The 16,318-nt window shown below is 43.8% G+C and overlaps 1 protein-coding gene across 1 annotated transcript in view; it reads right to left on the reverse strand.

The window, feature by feature from the left end:
- pkhd1l1.1 (PKHD1 like 1, tandem duplicate 1) overlaps positions 1 to 16,318 on the reverse strand; it is a 29,347-nt gene that overhangs the window by 887 nt on the left and 12,142 nt on the right. The window contains exons 38-73 of the mRNA XM_089023825.1: positions 15,275 to 16,247; positions 14,945 to 15,193; positions 14,726 to 14,875; positions 14,251 to 14,425; positions 13,901 to 14,057; positions 13,521 to 13,677; positions 13,170 to 13,379; positions 12,940 to 13,069; positions 12,209 to 12,450; positions 12,000 to 12,136; positions 10,708 to 11,737; positions 10,282 to 10,473; positions 9,845 to 9,996; positions 9,613 to 9,766; positions 9,217 to 9,379; positions 9,058 to 9,146; positions 8,766 to 8,929; positions 8,441 to 8,689; positions 8,223 to 8,352; positions 7,801 to 7,974; positions 7,611 to 7,714; positions 7,408 to 7,528; positions 7,219 to 7,340; positions 7,044 to 7,134; positions 6,812 to 6,957; positions 6,610 to 6,732; positions 6,412 to 6,523; positions 6,166 to 6,282; positions 5,936 to 6,101; positions 5,344 to 5,576; positions 4,626 to 4,790; positions 2,945 to 3,102; positions 2,655 to 2,790; positions 1,671 to 2,012; positions 936 to 1,087; positions 722 to 868 (exon numbers count right to left, since the gene is read on the reverse strand). Coding sequence (XP_088879951.1) covers positions 722 to 868; positions 936 to 1,087; positions 1,671 to 2,012; positions 2,655 to 2,790; positions 2,945 to 3,102; positions 4,626 to 4,790; positions 5,344 to 5,576; positions 5,936 to 6,101; positions 6,166 to 6,282; positions 6,412 to 6,523; positions 6,610 to 6,732; positions 6,812 to 6,957; positions 7,044 to 7,134; positions 7,219 to 7,340; positions 7,408 to 7,528; positions 7,611 to 7,714; positions 7,801 to 7,974; positions 8,223 to 8,352; positions 8,441 to 8,689; positions 8,766 to 8,929; positions 9,058 to 9,146; positions 9,217 to 9,379; positions 9,613 to 9,766; positions 9,845 to 9,996; positions 10,282 to 10,473; positions 10,708 to 11,737; positions 12,000 to 12,136; positions 12,209 to 12,450; positions 12,940 to 13,069; positions 13,170 to 13,379; positions 13,521 to 13,677; positions 13,901 to 14,057; positions 14,251 to 14,425; positions 14,726 to 14,875; positions 14,945 to 15,193; positions 15,275 to 16,247 — 7,512 coding nt within the window. The remainder of the gene's footprint in view (positions 1 to 721; positions 869 to 935; positions 1,088 to 1,670; positions 2,013 to 2,654; positions 2,791 to 2,944; positions 3,103 to 4,625; positions 4,791 to 5,343; positions 5,577 to 5,935; positions 6,102 to 6,165; positions 6,283 to 6,411; positions 6,524 to 6,609; positions 6,733 to 6,811; positions 6,958 to 7,043; positions 7,135 to 7,218; positions 7,341 to 7,407; positions 7,529 to 7,610; positions 7,715 to 7,800; positions 7,975 to 8,222; positions 8,353 to 8,440; positions 8,690 to 8,765; positions 8,930 to 9,057; positions 9,147 to 9,216; positions 9,380 to 9,612; positions 9,767 to 9,844; positions 9,997 to 10,281; positions 10,474 to 10,707; positions 11,738 to 11,999; positions 12,137 to 12,208; positions 12,451 to 12,939; positions 13,070 to 13,169; positions 13,380 to 13,520; positions 13,678 to 13,900; positions 14,058 to 14,250; positions 14,426 to 14,725; positions 14,876 to 14,944; positions 15,194 to 15,274; positions 16,248 to 16,318) is intronic.

Here is a 16,318-nt window from a genome sequence, read left to right on the forward strand (position 1 = left end):
AATAATAATATTACATTTCATTTCTAAGCGCCTTTCAAAACTAATTTGAGTGTTTAATAATAATAATAAGAAGAAGGAAAAAAGAAGAAAAAAAAGGAAGACATGGAAGAAAAAGAAAAATAATAATAATTGTTTTATGCATTCATTTTATTTATTTTAGTGTTATGACTAATTTTTATGTAATTTTTTTTTTGACATTTTTATTTTTCTGGCCAGTTTTTTAAATAATATCACTTAATGTTTTCAATTTTTATATAAAAGTGTAATATTCAGGATTTTTGACTGCCATTTTAGAAGATTTATTCATTTTAGTTCCATTTTTATAGAGGTTATCATTTTTGTGTTGTTTTTTTTTTCAGAGATTTTTTCTGAAAAAAAAAATCTGATTTTCCTGCATAATTTCATTTTAGCCCAATTTATTTGTATTTTATATAACTGTAGTATTCAGCAACATCCTTGTCTTGTATTTCGTGGAACTGCATTTTTTTTTTGTAATTCAAATATTGAACTATTTTCTTTACATTTTAAGAAATGACTACAAATTCAACAGTAATTTCACTTCTTGACCAGTTTCTTCAAGAAACAAGTTTCTTCAGCTTGCTGATTAGTAGAGTCGATTGTCTTCATTGGTTTTATAGAATTGTTCAAAAACTGAATGTGCTTTTTTTTTGGAGGGGGGGGGGGTACGCAGGGGTTGTAAAATAAATGTGTTGCAGCTCACCTGCTGGTCCACAGCCATGACGCTTGGTTGCTGCATTAACACCCCCACGTAGTTACCCGCGATGGGCTCCTGCACCACGAGGAGCTTCTCCACGCTGGACACATGGCTAACTTGTGGCTCCTCTCTTGTCACTTCCACGGTGGCCTCCTGTAGGCCAATGTATGATATAACTTCTTGTTTTTTTTTTAATTATTGACAATGATTTTAGTCTTACTTCATTCCAGCGAGGGTCCGAAGACGGAGGCGGGGGTGCAATCACTCCCACTGATGAAACGTTAAAACCGATGGACTCGCTGAGGTTGCCCGAAATGGCTGCCTGACCCAAATTGTCGGCAATGTTCTGCAATACCTTGAAATCTTCCTCATCTTTGGGGCGCAAAAATGGGAATGTTCAGCCTTCAAGGCTAACTGATATTTGATGACAGAGTACCCCCCCAAATAGATAGGTAGGTATGGTAGGTACGGTAGATGCGGTAGATACGATAGGTAGATACGCTAGATAGGGTAGGTAGAGACGGTAGGTTGATATGGTCTATACGGTAGATACGATATGTAGATACGGTAGGTAGATACGATATGTCGATAGGGTAGGTAGATATGGTAGGTAGGGTAGATACGATATGTAGATACAGTAGGTAGGTAGATATGGTAGATAGGTAGGTAGATACGGTAGATATGGTAGATACGGTAGATACGGTATGTAGATATGTAGGTAGATATGGTAGATACAGTAGCTGCAGATACGGTAGGTAGATACGCTAGATATGATATGGTAGATACAGTAGGTGCAGATACGGTAGGTAGATACGCTAGATATGGTAGGTAGATATGGTAGGTAGGGTCGATACGGTAGATACGATAGATAGCTACATAATGGGATTCAAATCCTTAACCTCAAAACTGTGATAAAGATATGCTAGGCGTTCATCATCCGTGATCCGAATCTCACCATCAGTGGTGTTGGAGACCTGCTGGACGGGCGGCTTCTTGATCTCCACCTCCACCGTCAAGCCCGTCGACCTCTTCCTCCGTCTGGAATCCTCCCTGATGATCTTGGTGACCCGAATCATGTTAGGCGGGACCTTAAAAAAGGCGGCCAGGTTGCGGATCAGGTTGTCACTAAAGAACTCGTCCTCAGTCATCGTGGGCAGGTTGAAGGAGATGAAAAGCTTGGGCGCCATCCGGATCTCCACGGGCTCCGATCCTCTTAGCAGGATCTTCAACATCTTGGAGGTCTGATCAAAGAAGTTGGCGCCGAGTGTGGAGGTGTTGAGCTCCGGGACATATTGACCTACAGGCAAACATTTTTGACAACTCATTCAACTGACAAGTGGGTAGCTTAACGCTAAAACATAATGGGAAACGCCATAGACATGTTAATGAAAAATTAGCATCAATATTGCGCAATTTATAAACATTTGAATCGTTGTGTGTTGCACCAACACTACTATTTGATACTAGTTGACACAAATTCCCAGCAGACAAATCAGCCCATTTCCAACGGACCTTGGGCGCCATCTTGTGCATTTTCGGGGAGCTACATCGGAGTCCTGACGGCTCGAATTGATATGGAAGGACTTCTTTAATCGATTGCAAACATGTATGCTTTCCTCTTCAGAACTATTTGAATCATATTCATAACTGGATGAGTAAAGAGAAAGCATTTTCTCTGAATCTGAAGCTATTGTTTTGATTCTAGAGCAAGGCAAGACGTCCTGGCGTGACGTCATGAACAAGGGGGCGGGACCTTCTGAAACTCGGCATCTCCTGGGTCATTTTGAAGTAGTTTTGAGACGCTTTAAGTCATTTTTATTTGTGTTTTGCATTTGACTAAAAATATCAGCCTGCGTGTTTTGGGTATTTTAGATGCTATAAAACGTTTTTCTGATGCCAGTTAGGAAACAAAAAAATGGTGTCGGTTGTCCTTTAATACCGTCATAGGTAGGCTCCTTGAGGGTGAAGTCGGTGTTGTCGTCATTCCACTCGGCATTGGTGGGTGCCACCAGCTGGTTGCCGACGTACACGTCCATCTGCTGCGGCTTGGAGTAGAAGACAGACACCAGCACACTCTGTAGGGAACCAAACAAAGCCATCAAGAAGCGTCTATGTACAGTAAATAACATCAAATACATTTGAAGGAAAATAAATGGGGGTACTTTTAATTTAACAGGGAACCCGAACATAATGTATACATTACACTCAAAAACCTTTTTTTTTTCTGACCTCATTCTCTTCAGCGTTGAGCATCATGAGTCGAAGCTTTTGAGGACTTGTGCTCGTGAAGAAAACATCAACAGCCCGACCTGTGGCCACAATACTGTGGAAGAGGGACACCCTCTTCTGACAAGTGTAACCAGAACACCAGCCATGGTCCTGGGGGCCTGGACACACACAAACACACATTTGTGAGTTAAACTGTGACGTACACAGCTGAACTTTTGCTAAGGTGGACACAAGGCATTAGCAATATGAAAGTAATTTAGTGACAGCTAATCATCAGACCAGAGTAACCACAGGGAAAGTCAAAGTTAGCATCCACTAACTTTGTGCACATATAAATCAATCCATATCAATAAAAATATGTGATATAATGTATTTTTTACATGAGTAATTCGTTTTTAGCATAATTTTTACATGATTTTTGGTAGTTAATTTATTTAAGCAACAAAAAAAACAAACAAACTGAGGAGCCATTTGGGAGCCAATGAGCCGGATCTTTTTAGTGAGACGAGCCAAAAGAACCGGCTCTCTGAAAAGAGCTGGAATTCCCATCACTAATTCGTTCGTTGGTTCGTTGTTCGTTCATTATTCATTTGTAAATGTAACGAACAATTGTAAACATAATTTAAAAAAAAGCTATTTAATATTTATTTCATGACCTCTTTGACAGGTTCTAAACATTCATGTTCATTATTAATAAAAATAATATTTTTGAGGTGTTTGTAAATGACGCCTGAGTGACGTCACATACCTTCGCATTTGAGACGCAATGCATTCTGGGCGAGAACGTCTGCTACCTGTTGTCAAATTGAATTATTGCACCAATTTGGGGCGATTTGTCCAGTGCAGTATTGATTATCCGCGTCTTTAACCCACAAGTGAGTAATTTCAAAATAGCAAAAATTACAAAATAGCAATTTATTCGTTTTATTTTGTATCTATTTGCCGTTTTTTTTAACTGAGCCAGTTTGATTGACGGCTGCCTGGAATCTTCTCGAAATTCGCCCAGAACCTAATTAAGTGTCTTACACGCAGCTTGTGGGTGTTCTTTTTGCTATTTTAAACATTAGTAGAAAAATGTACTTCGTGTTTATTGTTGTTTTGTACTTATGTCGGACGTCAAATCTGCTCTAAATTTGACAATGTGGACTGTTGTTAAAGCGCTATGTAAATAAATATGTATTGTATGAATCGCCGTCGCCATTTTGTGTCAGCAGTACCGTCGATTTTGCCAAACCTTGAAAAAGTAACGTACTTTACTGTTATTTGTTTTTTTCAAAGTAACTTGGTCACTTTACTGTTAATTGGTTATATTTTGGTGGCCTTTAAAATAAGGTAGATATTGTCAGATGCTGACAACAAAATGACAAGTGGTTTTGGAAATATAATTTAACATTTACATTTTAGAAACAAAATAAAGACAACATTTTGGGAATTTAAATGAAGGTTTTTATGTTAAGGGTTCCTGGATTCCAAGAAAAGTAAGTTAAATGATTTTTTTAAGTCATTCTGGACATGACCTGATTGAAAAAAAAAATCAAAATGAGTTGCCCACTACATAGATCACAGTAAAGTGATTTATCTTGGTCTCATTTTGCCATTTTGTCACACCCAAAAAAATGCACAGGGTTGTGTAGACTATTTATACACTATAGAATTGAATTGAACTTTGTGACTGTCATACCATTGATAAGGTCGACGTAGCCTTCGCTCAGCACCGCTACCGGGCTGAGACGTCGGGTCTCCGTGTCAGCGTCCAGACTTTCGATGACCAGCATCCTGTAGTTGAGCATGGAACATTCGTACGCCTGCCAAGCACTCACGTACGTACAGTTAGATCGGATCACGCCTAAATGCAAAAGAAGAATCCATAATTATCAATCTAGCAATGGCTGCCATTTTGTCCAATTATTGACAAATCTATTCTCATTGGTTTTAAATGGACTGTCACTTATATTGTGCTTGTCAACCTCCGGTACACAAAGATCTTTATGCTGTTACCTCATTCATCTACTGATGACGCAGCTATGGGAGCAACTAGTGTTCGGTATCTTGGTCAGAGCCACTTCAACATGGACGCAATGGCCCGGGGATCGGATCGCCAACTTCTACGTTGGGAAACTACTATCTACCACTGCAACCGTGAGTGTTTGTTCATTTCATTTACTAGTTTGATTGAAGTCCTTATCAGTTAAATAAGAATGTATCCAATTAAGTTCACAAATTCAAGTGACTCATTGTTAATATAAAATATAAATGAAATTGTTTTTTTTCTCATATTTTTACATTAATTGAACGGAACCTTTCATTTATGAAATTACTTGACATACTTAATTTACTTCACAAATAACGATTGCATTTACATGTTGGATTTATTTGGTTTAATTGGCTAGGATCTTTACCTTTATTCGGAGCAATCTGCTCCACGGGGATGCGGGAGCCGTTGGGGTGGGTCAGCATCGTCTTGGGGATGCGGTAGTCGCCCAGCCCCCTCCTGGGGTCACCATTCCACTCGAACTCAGACTGGGGGACCACGCTCCCCGCCGACGATAGCAACGAACCATCATAGTCGCGCAACATAGTCTTCTTTTTGGCGTCACAGTCCATGTCCACACAGTCGGCCGGGTTCGCTTTGCTGATAGACATTGAAATGTCACAAAGTAACATTCAAATATAATAATAATACACACAAAATGCAATTTTAAAGAGGTGGGTTTTGAGATGGGATTTGAAGGTGGGAAGAGAATCGATGTTACGAATGTTGGGAGGAAGTGAGTTACATATTACATTTTTTTTTATAACTTTGCTACTGTGAATGGAGAATTTCTCCACTGTGAGACCATTTCTGATCTTATCAAAATAAAGAGAAAACATGATTATGAAATTAAAAAAAGCCCCTGAAATAATATCATCGATACTAACTCTGCTTTTATTGGAAAATTGAACAAAACAAAAGAGATATAGATACTAACAACATTATTTAAAAAGAATAACCTGACGTCAGGCCTGTGAATGAAGATTCGAGCATCCTTGGTGCTGTTGACTAAGTTCAAGTTCCAAACATGGACGGGGTGCTGCAGATCCTCGTTTAAAGGGTTGGTTATGAACATCACATTGGTCTGGCCCGAGCACACGCTGCGGAACCCCACGAACGTTGAATCTGGACGGGGCAAAAAGGTGACGCTCTTGGGGGAATACTCTCATCGGCCATTTTTACAACTCACCGGCCACTTCCATCAGGCCATTAATGGCGTTGTAGTTAAGGTTGCCGGGAAACGGCTTCACCGGAGCGTTGTTGTGTGCGGATGCGAAAGATGGCCAACAGATTCCCGATCTACCACCTGACCACAAGCACAAAGGAGGTAACTGACTTTTTGTTTATATTTGCCATTCTATGTCATGTATTAATTAATTTTACTAGTGTAATTCACCAATCTATAACTCCTACATTTGATCGTGTAAATATTTACCATTGATGGGCCTGGGTGCTCGGTGGACGTTACTACTGATTGTGTTAAAGTCATTGACATCTAATGTGTGGGAGCAGTTGAAGTGGGGGCTTCCGCCAACAATCACAGCATTCTTGGGGGAGGGGGAGCAGAAAATAAGGCCAGGTCATGGAGAATACATACTGTATTTAAAAAAGGCAGACTATTTTGACGTCTTACCTCCACGCGGACCTTCTTGTCAGCATACAAGTGGGACAGAGATGGCGGCTCAAAGATCATGGGCATGATTCCCATACCGTTGTCCACCAAAGTCACGTTGGACACCGTGATGCTCATGATGGTCTGGGAGGGATTACGAAAATAATGATGTGATAAATAACCCAGATGTTGTTGTCGCCATAACAAAGTGATGAGTGCCTACCTGGAAGTAGATTCCATAGTCAAAATTTCTCCAGATGAAGAAATCACGGATTAACGAGCACCCGGACAGCCCGTCGCGGTTCATAAAGACGCCGAAGAGACCGCCGTGTGCCTCGTTCTTGGACCAAGCTTCGTTTCCATTGAAACCTGCACAAGATTGTGTCACCTCTTGGAGAATGGTTGTTTTTAAAATGTATATTTTGTTGTATATTTAGTCAAAAAAAAAGCCTCACCCAGACATTGCTCGCCATCAATGTGGAAGGCAACTCGCTCATAGCCCGCCGCAATGTTGTGCTGCATCACTACATCTGCCCCTTCATTCACCTGATGCCAAGAACAATCCATTTTTTGCCCAACAAATACCCTCACAAACCCTAACTTTAAAATGATTAAATATTTCGGACCAACCTTGAAGGCGGCGCTCCAGTCATAATTGAATTCCTCCCTTCTGTCCTGGTAGGATCCCGGCCACAAAGTCATGGTAACTAAGTTCCTCCTTAACATAATCCGGTTTCCCCACACTCGGATCCCTGGACCATGACAGAATTAAAACAAAGACACAGCAGCTCAACTGAATAAAACATAGTATGTGTGTACCGTCGCCCACGGTGTGATGGATGACGTTGTCCTCTATAGCCAAGTCGTCTGTTCTGAACACGCCGATGGCTGGAGAGAAGCCGTTGTGGAAAGAGCAACCCTGAATGGATGAGTCGTTGGCCTGGAAGACAGTAGTCCCCTCAAGTATACCCTGCTGGTGTACTGAATAAAAAGATGATGGAGCAGACAAAATTTTCATGTACCCTTCCCAGGCCGATGAAGGCTACACTATATCGTGGGTCGTACTCATCGGTCCAGCCTCCCTGACCGGACTGAAAGAACTCTACATTCCGGAGTTGAGCTTTGCCTAGAAGAACAGTTTAAGGACAAGTCTTTCACAAAATCTGTCAACTAATTCAAGTTCTTCTAACGACATTCCTTCTTCAAGAATACCTCTAAAGTCAATCCCTTCAGAGGAGAATGCGCCGACAAGCAAACGGGCGCCAAATGATTCGGCAAACATGTCAGCATATTCGTCACCGATGATCTTGATATTTCTCGTCAGCAGGCCAACATCTGCCGCCAGCTTGTAGGATTGCGATATTCCCTCAACTGTGTGAATTTCACCTTGAACGGGAGACGGAGTCAAAACGTTTGGAAGGGCAAGAATATAAGCCTTTAAAAAAATCTGGAGATGTGTGAGACGTTTTTTTGAGGAGAGGTTTTGTACTCAGGACCACACCAGAAATATAAATCCTAAAGAAGCATTTGAATTAAAGGTGAACCATCTTCAATACTCAAGCGTCTCATATCTCGTCTGTCCCCTTGAAAAGTGTGTAATCATGGTTATTTCTAAAGTTTTTGCGTCAGCTAACCAACGTGAGTGTGGCTCAGAGGGCGGTTCAAGGTGAGGATGCGGGCGTCGGCTGAGACAACAGCTATCTCTCGCTTCTCCGTCTCCCAAACGCTGTAGCTGGTGGTAGAGATGATCACCTCGTCTCCAGCCTGTTCAAGTGTGAATATGTTCATCGCATTTCACAACTTGGTGACTAACAAAATGAAAATAAACTTTTTTGAAAAAAATGAGCTTGACCTTCCAGTCGACGGGCTCCATCAAAGTGAGTGTGTTGGACCCGGCGTTAGCCGTGGTGGCGAGCTTGGTGTGATACACACTGTGCTGTTGTCCGTAAAGCTCCAGGGTGCCAAACACACCCAGTACCTTGGATCCCTGATTGAGCCCATTTGGCAGAGGCCAGTCAGGGGTGCTATGGTTCCCTCTCAGTCTGATGTGGAGATCCCCAGTGAATGGTTCATCCTTCCAACCTGCGATAAGCCTGCCACCCTGGAACAAACCACACATTGCTTCTGTCCTCAACACTTGATGGCCATTAAGAGAGATTGCAGTTTTTGACCCTTACCTGAATAAAGATGTAGACAGCATTGATGACAACTGTGTGGTTGTGCGGCACAGCCCGCGACACGCGACTGGATGAGATGTTGGACGGTTGTGGGACCTCTAGGACTCCCTGAATAACCAGTTTATTGAGGGGAGGCGTATTGCCGTCCAAGACCACCCACTTCCCTGCGGATGAACATGTGAATTGTGGCATTTTGCATGATATCTTGGCTTGTCCCATCAAATGTTGCCAGTACAAGTCACTCCCACAAATTTTGGAATTTGCAAATGTTTCAATGCAAATTCAATATTACCTGATGGAATGAGCACATTTGCCCCCTCTTTTGGCACACTAAAGCCATTTTCAGCCGAGCTCTCCCAGAATGATGTGTTGGACCACAGACTGCAAAGCACACAGACTTCATTGCAATCATAGTCACTTCGTAGCTGGCGAGTGCTGAATGTTATCGTACATGAATTCATCGGGCCGATGGCTGGGCGGTGGCACAATAGTAGCAGGCGGCGGTGGGATGCAATTGTCGAAGAAGCATCGGTAGACCTTGAAGTCTACTGTTATGTCCAGTGAGTTACGATCCACGCTGCTGCGACGTTTGCGCTGGCTCGTCTTCCCAGACACTGGAAGAACCAAAGCATATCGATTATCAGCCTGATTTTGAATCACATTCGCATATCTCTAAAAGATTGTGTGTTTGTAGTAGGACAGATGTTGTGTGTGTGGTGTATTCTCAGCTGTTGGTACGCAAATAGCAAATTTCCCATTTCACATATGCAGTTTCTAAATTGCTAAAAATGCTTTCCACCTGTATAATTGGTGTATGAATGAATTAAACAAAAAAAGCAGGTCTCACCCATATAAAAGAGGTCTGTATTGTTGAGGTACCAGTCACCGTTGTGGTTAGTGTTGAAACTGAGAGGTAATGATGAGGCGTTTCTGTCGTCCAGTACTCGGACTTTGTTTGGATTCTGGCTGAAGTTGTGGTGGATGATCACAAATTGATCTGACTGTGAGACAAAATGAATGCTCGTGAGTCAATGCACAACCCAGTGTCATCATCGTCCTAGACTTTTGGGCTGGTGTACCTCAAAGCTGTAGAAAGTTGCACCGTAGGTGATGTTTGTGAGTTGGTCAGCCTTATCAAAGTACATGTTGTATGTGAGGCCGGAAGGTAGAATACCCATCCAGCCAAACTTGTGTGTCAATCTGTTCTTCAAGTAGGGAATCACACTGGTGCCTTTAAAAAAGAAAAAGTAAAGCATTATCATGATGCAACTTTAGATTGTTGGGGGTACATATTTCAAACAATTGGAGTGTTTTCCTTTTCACGTTTGATATGAATCTAACAGGTTTAATGTATCAATGCTAATGTCTGTTAGCTTGGAGAATCCGTGTATGTATTAGCACTGAGCTGCGTAGCACTCATGATATTTCTGTATGATCTGGGTGTCTATATGCAAAACATAAATGTTTAACTATGAACTAAAAGATATAATCAAGATCGTGTCTGTGTGACTTATACCATGGGAGTTGGTGAATATGAGATCCTTGGAGTTTAGAGAAGACGGAGTGGGATTATTCAGACCCACGCGATGAAAATTGACCGTGTGATCACACACAGCTGCAGGGAACACCAAGCTGAAGTCTGGGCTCTCTGAGCAATGCGCTGAGTCGAGTAGGCCGCTCATGGGGATAACTTTATGGTTGATATTCCCTGGAAAACAATGTCAATGTGATGCCAAAGAATATTTGCAAACTTGACGTGAATACCTGCCATGGCGATGGTTCTCAAAAATTATGGTACTGTGTATTGTTTTGAAAAGTGCTAAGATATGAATGGGCCGTCACTCGCTAACACAGGAATGGATTAGGTCAATTTGCTTTAGGTTTATGGGGACACTTGGAAAAAAAATCTCATGATAGAGCCCATAAGTGAAGACAAGGATACCTGTGAGGGAGCCGTCCATGTCCACCAGCAGCACCTCATGCTCCCACCTGAAGGCAGCCTTATTGGGGGAATTCACAAACTGTAGCGCACTTAAACGGACAGCCCAGCCACCGCAGCGATCCCCACATGTCCCATCAATCGTCGTCACCCCGATAGCTGCGCAGGAGTCACGGTCAAAGTTCAAGAATTTGGTGCCATCAACACTCATGCCATCAGCAAATGGTGTGATGATGCCTCGATGGGTGCAGTAGTCAACGCCTAATCCGAGTTCGTCCACGTGGCCAACAATGGTGGAATTAAACACCCCGGCTCCGCCGTCTTCCCCAAAGCTGGTGACTGCCCACGGAAGGATCAGTTTGCCTTCCACCCCAGCTTTCTCGTTGTTGACCGCAAGGAAATCCACAAACTGGACAGTGCCCACATTGACCCATTCAGCCCCTTTCTCACAATTCCAGGTGGTAAGGCTGTAGAATTTGGCGGGTTGGGGCATAGTGGAACCACAATTGCCATCCTTCATTGGAAAAAAGTCCTGGAAGATCCAGAGGCCGAACCAACCTTGTGAGTGCACCGTATTGTTGCGGAACTCCCCGAGGGGAACCTTCTTCTGGCAGACATTCGGGTCATAGGAGGGACCGTCGGGGTGCTCGTGCATGCGGTACCAGAAGCCAAAGTGGGTGCCACCTGCTGCGACATTGTGTCGAATAATGTTGTTGGGATTGGTCACCCAGTAAGCTGCTGGGGTGATGTCGTCATTCAAAAGGCTACTGCTCTGCCTGACGAACACAGCCAGGTTGTACTGCAGGATATTCTCCGTTTCAATGCCGTCTTCAATGAAGAAGGCACCGCCCATGATGTTGAAGATGACATTGTGCTCCACTAGAAGCCGGTGCGTGTTGTGGATGGTGATGGCCCTGTTGAACGTTTTGTGGATGGAACAACCACGGACATATGATTTGTATTCAAGGTTTCCCATCAGATGCCAATGAATGGGATAGCGACCCAGCCTGAAGGCCTGTCCTGCATGGTAGATCTGTGTCAAAGAACCAAACCATGTCAAAAGGTGAAGATTGAGGAAAAACTGCCCAATACAACAGGATTCTTCAGCTCAGAAAAAAGTGGTGATACTTAAGAGGGATTTGTTATGCTCAACATACGTCGCCAGTGCAGTACTTCTGGCAAAGTAAGAGGTTGTAAAATCCTTGAAAAGGTGATTGCCATAAATCCCAGGCTTCCAAAATATCTGGGAGTGTGCTAGGTGAAAGGCTTTATACAGTACTGAGTGAAGAATTTACCTCCACGTAGGTCAACCTCCCAACGACAAGACCCTCGTTCGTTCGGGGGGCGTGAAACATGATGCCAACACCAAATTCATCGCTGCCCGCCTCCTCCCCAAATTTTCCTTGGAAGCACGTTTGGGTGCTGAATTCTCCTGCACACAGTCATCAGTTTCATGGGAAAAAATGTTATTTGACCTGACTCTACTACCAGAACAAAACAATACCTGTGTTAAAACCAGCTGCACAGGCTTCAATCCTCTCCTGCCAGTCTATGTTTTGGGAGCCTCGTACCACCACGTTCCTGGTCAGCAGACCCACCTCCGCTCGGGCCTCAAAAGCCGTGCCATCGGGCAGGGTGACGGATACCCCGAGATGGGAGTACTTGAGGGGTTCGGTCAGGGTGACTGTCCTTCCATCGGCCGACACGCCTGCGATGATCTTTACTTCATTTTCTCTTTGACTGTGCCTGAGGGGAGATGAGTCGGTGGATCAACAGACAACATTGATACAGAAGTGGCAAAAGGACTCAATGTGTATTTAAGTAGAAGTACAGATACTTGTGTTTCGAAAATGACAACTCCTGTACTTGGGTAATTAAAGTCAAAAGTAGACTGAAATGCAATCCCATTATTTTCTACATTGTAGATCTTCTTGTATGTGTGCATTCACCGCAAGAGGGCAGGTATATGCAAACATTAATTTCTGACAAAACATAGGCATAATGGCTCAGTACGTTGCATAAACATTACTGAAGCTTTTCACAGAAGATAAATAACACCTGCTTGTAAGGATTGTTCATGTAACCGAACTTTTTTGTTCAAAGATGTATTTCCTTCTGTGTCACCATTAAATGATCAGACTCTCCTGGCAATTAACAGGTTGAAACCTCTCGAAATGTGTAATATTTTTTTAAAATTGTTTTGACATCTGAAAAGTAATGAGAGTCTATATCTACCTGTGGCCGGTAGAGGCAATGACAATCTCATCTCCCGTTTCCCATGTCACCGCCTTCATTAGTGTCAGCGTGGAGGAGTTTTCATCTGCGGTCTGGGCAAGATGGGTCCAGACAACTGGAACATATTTACCTTCAGGAGCAGAAGAAAAAAAGGACAGTTTTACAGTTGGACCAGAAACTCCTAAAAAAAACTGAACAATACACAAAAGGGAGATCCCTGTCAAATCTACCATGCAGGTCCAGGATGCCCTCTCTGATGGCCAGCGTTTTGGCGCCGTACACAGGAAGTTCGGGTGACCGTGGATGTCCATGCAGTGTAATGATGGCTTTGTGCTGGAAGGGTGCCTCCTCCAGGCCCACCTGCAACCGCCCGCCATCAGTGATGAGAATGTTTTCTGCCTGCAGCTCAATGTCGGCCTCATCGAACACCAGAGTGCCACCTGAACGCAAACAAGCAACTACTTCAGTCCTTTCAAGTGTAGTTGTTTATTCATTAATTTTCACTTTTAAGACCAAAGCCACTATGGGAAACCATCAAAACAGACTTGTCATCGGGAAGGAATTCCTTTTTGATAAGTCACCTTGAATTAGAAGCATTTTGAGTACGGGGGTGCTGATGTCTAAGAGGATGGTTTGTCCTTTGGTGATGATGGCGAATGCACCTTTCTCCGGTGGGTGCAACCCGCCCCATGTGTATTTTGAGGACCACACGTCAATGTAGAAGTAATAGGCGTTGTCCTAAAGCCAAAGACACATGACGGATGATGTTTTCCAGACCTACTCAGAATAGTTTAAAGCCAAGCAATGAATAGAGGCTTTAAGATCAATACTGATTTAAAGCTATGTTTGGTTCCAATTTTGAGATTCAGGTATACTGGGACTTGCATCACTCTCCTGCAAAATGACGAAAATTGATTTGTCCCATTCTCTTTCTACGTGGTTGAAATAACAACACAAGTACCGTCTTGGCGATGCCCTGGCCTCTGATGCCGACTTGCACCGTAGTCTCCTGAGACTGACGCTGGGCGCTGGTGACGCAGACAATGTGTGTGTCATTGGCCGACTGAACATCGCATACGGATCCAGCGATGGTCACGTTGACCTCATTCAAGTTGGGGCTGTGACACATAAAGTCGTCAGTGTTAACACGAGATTTAAGTATTGTGGTATTCATCATTCTTCCTTTACAAATTCAATAGGATGTGATTAACATATGATGTAATTTAAGATGAGTACTTAATTAATCCACGTGTGCCCTGCCATTGTGTTAAGCATGTGGTACATGAATAGGGACTGTTCCCTTGATGGCACCTGAAACCCGAGCCGCTGATGGTGAGCGCGGTGCCTCCCGCAGTGCCTCCCCGCCGTGGCGACACCTCCGTGACCACGGGCGTGAGATCGGTCTTGTACGTGAAGCCATCCGACATGTTGACGGAATTCAGCGTGTTAATTACAGCCACCGTGCAGCTCACCTCAGAGTTAGTGTCTGAATAAAAACATCAAAAAAGGAAGACAAAAAAGCCTCCTTATCCGTGGCAAATCATTGTCAAGGCAGACTGCATTCCTGCAGTCTGGTCAGTCATATACAATGGATTTCACCATATGTCAAGTGGAAACCCTCAGAGAACCAGCATGTTAACATTCTTTGGAATGATAAGCAGTTACATGGACATCAATGACAAAACAAGCTGATGTAAAAAAATGCATTCGGAAAATCTCAAACGGGTGCTCTTGTGATTAGAACTTTTACCTCATGGGCATGGAAAATGTCATATCATAATCATACCATTGTTGAATGGAGACAGGCAGAAGAGGTGTGTGGACGTGGACACTTCTCTGTTGATACTGCATTCTTCATCACAGATCAACACGGTGGAATGGAGAGGGTCAAAGCCTGAACCCTGGATTGTCAGTTCAGCCCCACCACCAAAACTACCTGAAGACCAGACAAAATGCTGAGTCAGTGCTCTTTGGTTTGAATTGCCCCCCCATGTTAAATGCTTACCCTCGTTTGGATGGATGGTGCTGAGTGTCAGTTCATAACGGAATGTGACGTTTGACCAGGCATAACCTTTGATGTGGTGGTAGAGCATTACATGGTACTCTCCCCCTGGATTGTCCCCAACGTTGCATTCCACCTTATTGTCTGTGAGAGTGAGGTTGTTGCAAGTTACTCCGTTCACCGTGATGGTCACATGCATCGTGTTGGTGCCAAACCCTGACCCAGTCAATGTAATTACTGAACCACTAGGACCTGCGATTTAAAAAGTACAAATGGCAAAATGTCAGGTAGGTTTTGACGGATGGATCTTCAAGACAAGAACATCATGCTTACCAGTCGCAGGACTGATTGAGCTGAGGATGGGAGTCTGGCCTGCAGAGTAGGTAAAGTTGAGAGGAGGATATTCCACATCTTGAACCTGGATCTTGACTAACACCTGTCCCTCATCATGTGGAGGCATCTGGCAACGAAGGCTACCGGGGTTCACCTCCTCAATCTCGCACCATTTGCTGTCGACCATCACGTTGGTGTTTCCCGGTAGGAAGCCGTTCCCTGTGACATGAAGCCATGTGCCCCCCTCAAGGCTGCCCTCACTTGGGCTAAGTGTGGCATGAGCCTGGCTGGCCAGGGTGATGTCTCCGGACGCCAAGCCTTTACTTCTCACAATCACTTGAATGGCATGCTCACCCGCAGGAAGAGCTTCAACCATTGCCGTAATGATGTTGTCAACAACAGCAGTGACTTGTAATTCGACGCCCCAAGCGAAAACTGCGACATCTGCAATGTCGACGCCAAACCCTGTGCCAGAGATGCTGACATTGTTGTCACCACGGATGTTGTCAGGAGAAATAGCAGTGACGTTTGGAGTGACGGAAGATGTGTAGAGGAAGGAGCAGTCTGAGGAACAGGAAGTCTGGATGCTTCCCCAATGAAAAACAACATCGCCTTCATGTGGCTGGGATGGGACGCTGTCACAGACTACCAAGGTGTAATTCATTGACACCACAGGACAAGGTTCTCCAGCAACAGTCAAAAGTCCCTCTGAGAATCCAGATCCTTGGATAAAGAGCCGTGTGTGACCGGTGTAGCTACCTTCAGAGGGCCATACCGAGTCGACAACCGGCAAAACGACAAAGCGACGCTCCAACTCATGAGCCACAGCAATGACAGCGTTGCCCAAATTCTTGACTGTAACCTCTACGGGTAAAGCAACGCCGATTGGCAGACTACTGTTGGCACTCAACTGGCAGAAGATTTCCCACTGGGTGCTGTTGATCACCTGGCAGGGCTCATCCCCTACTGTCACCTGCATGACACGGTAGATTGTCATCAAATAATATGATTCATCAAGGCGTCCATTTCTTGAGCTCAGGGCTT

This window comes from Hippocampus bargibanti, linkage group LG20 (genome assembly GCF_051943395.1).
Source record: "Hippocampus bargibanti isolate YZ-2025 linkage group LG20, ASM5194339v1, whole genome shotgun sequence".
Lineage (NCBI taxonomy): Eukaryota > Metazoa > Chordata > Actinopteri > Syngnathiformes > Syngnathidae > Hippocampus > Hippocampus bargibanti.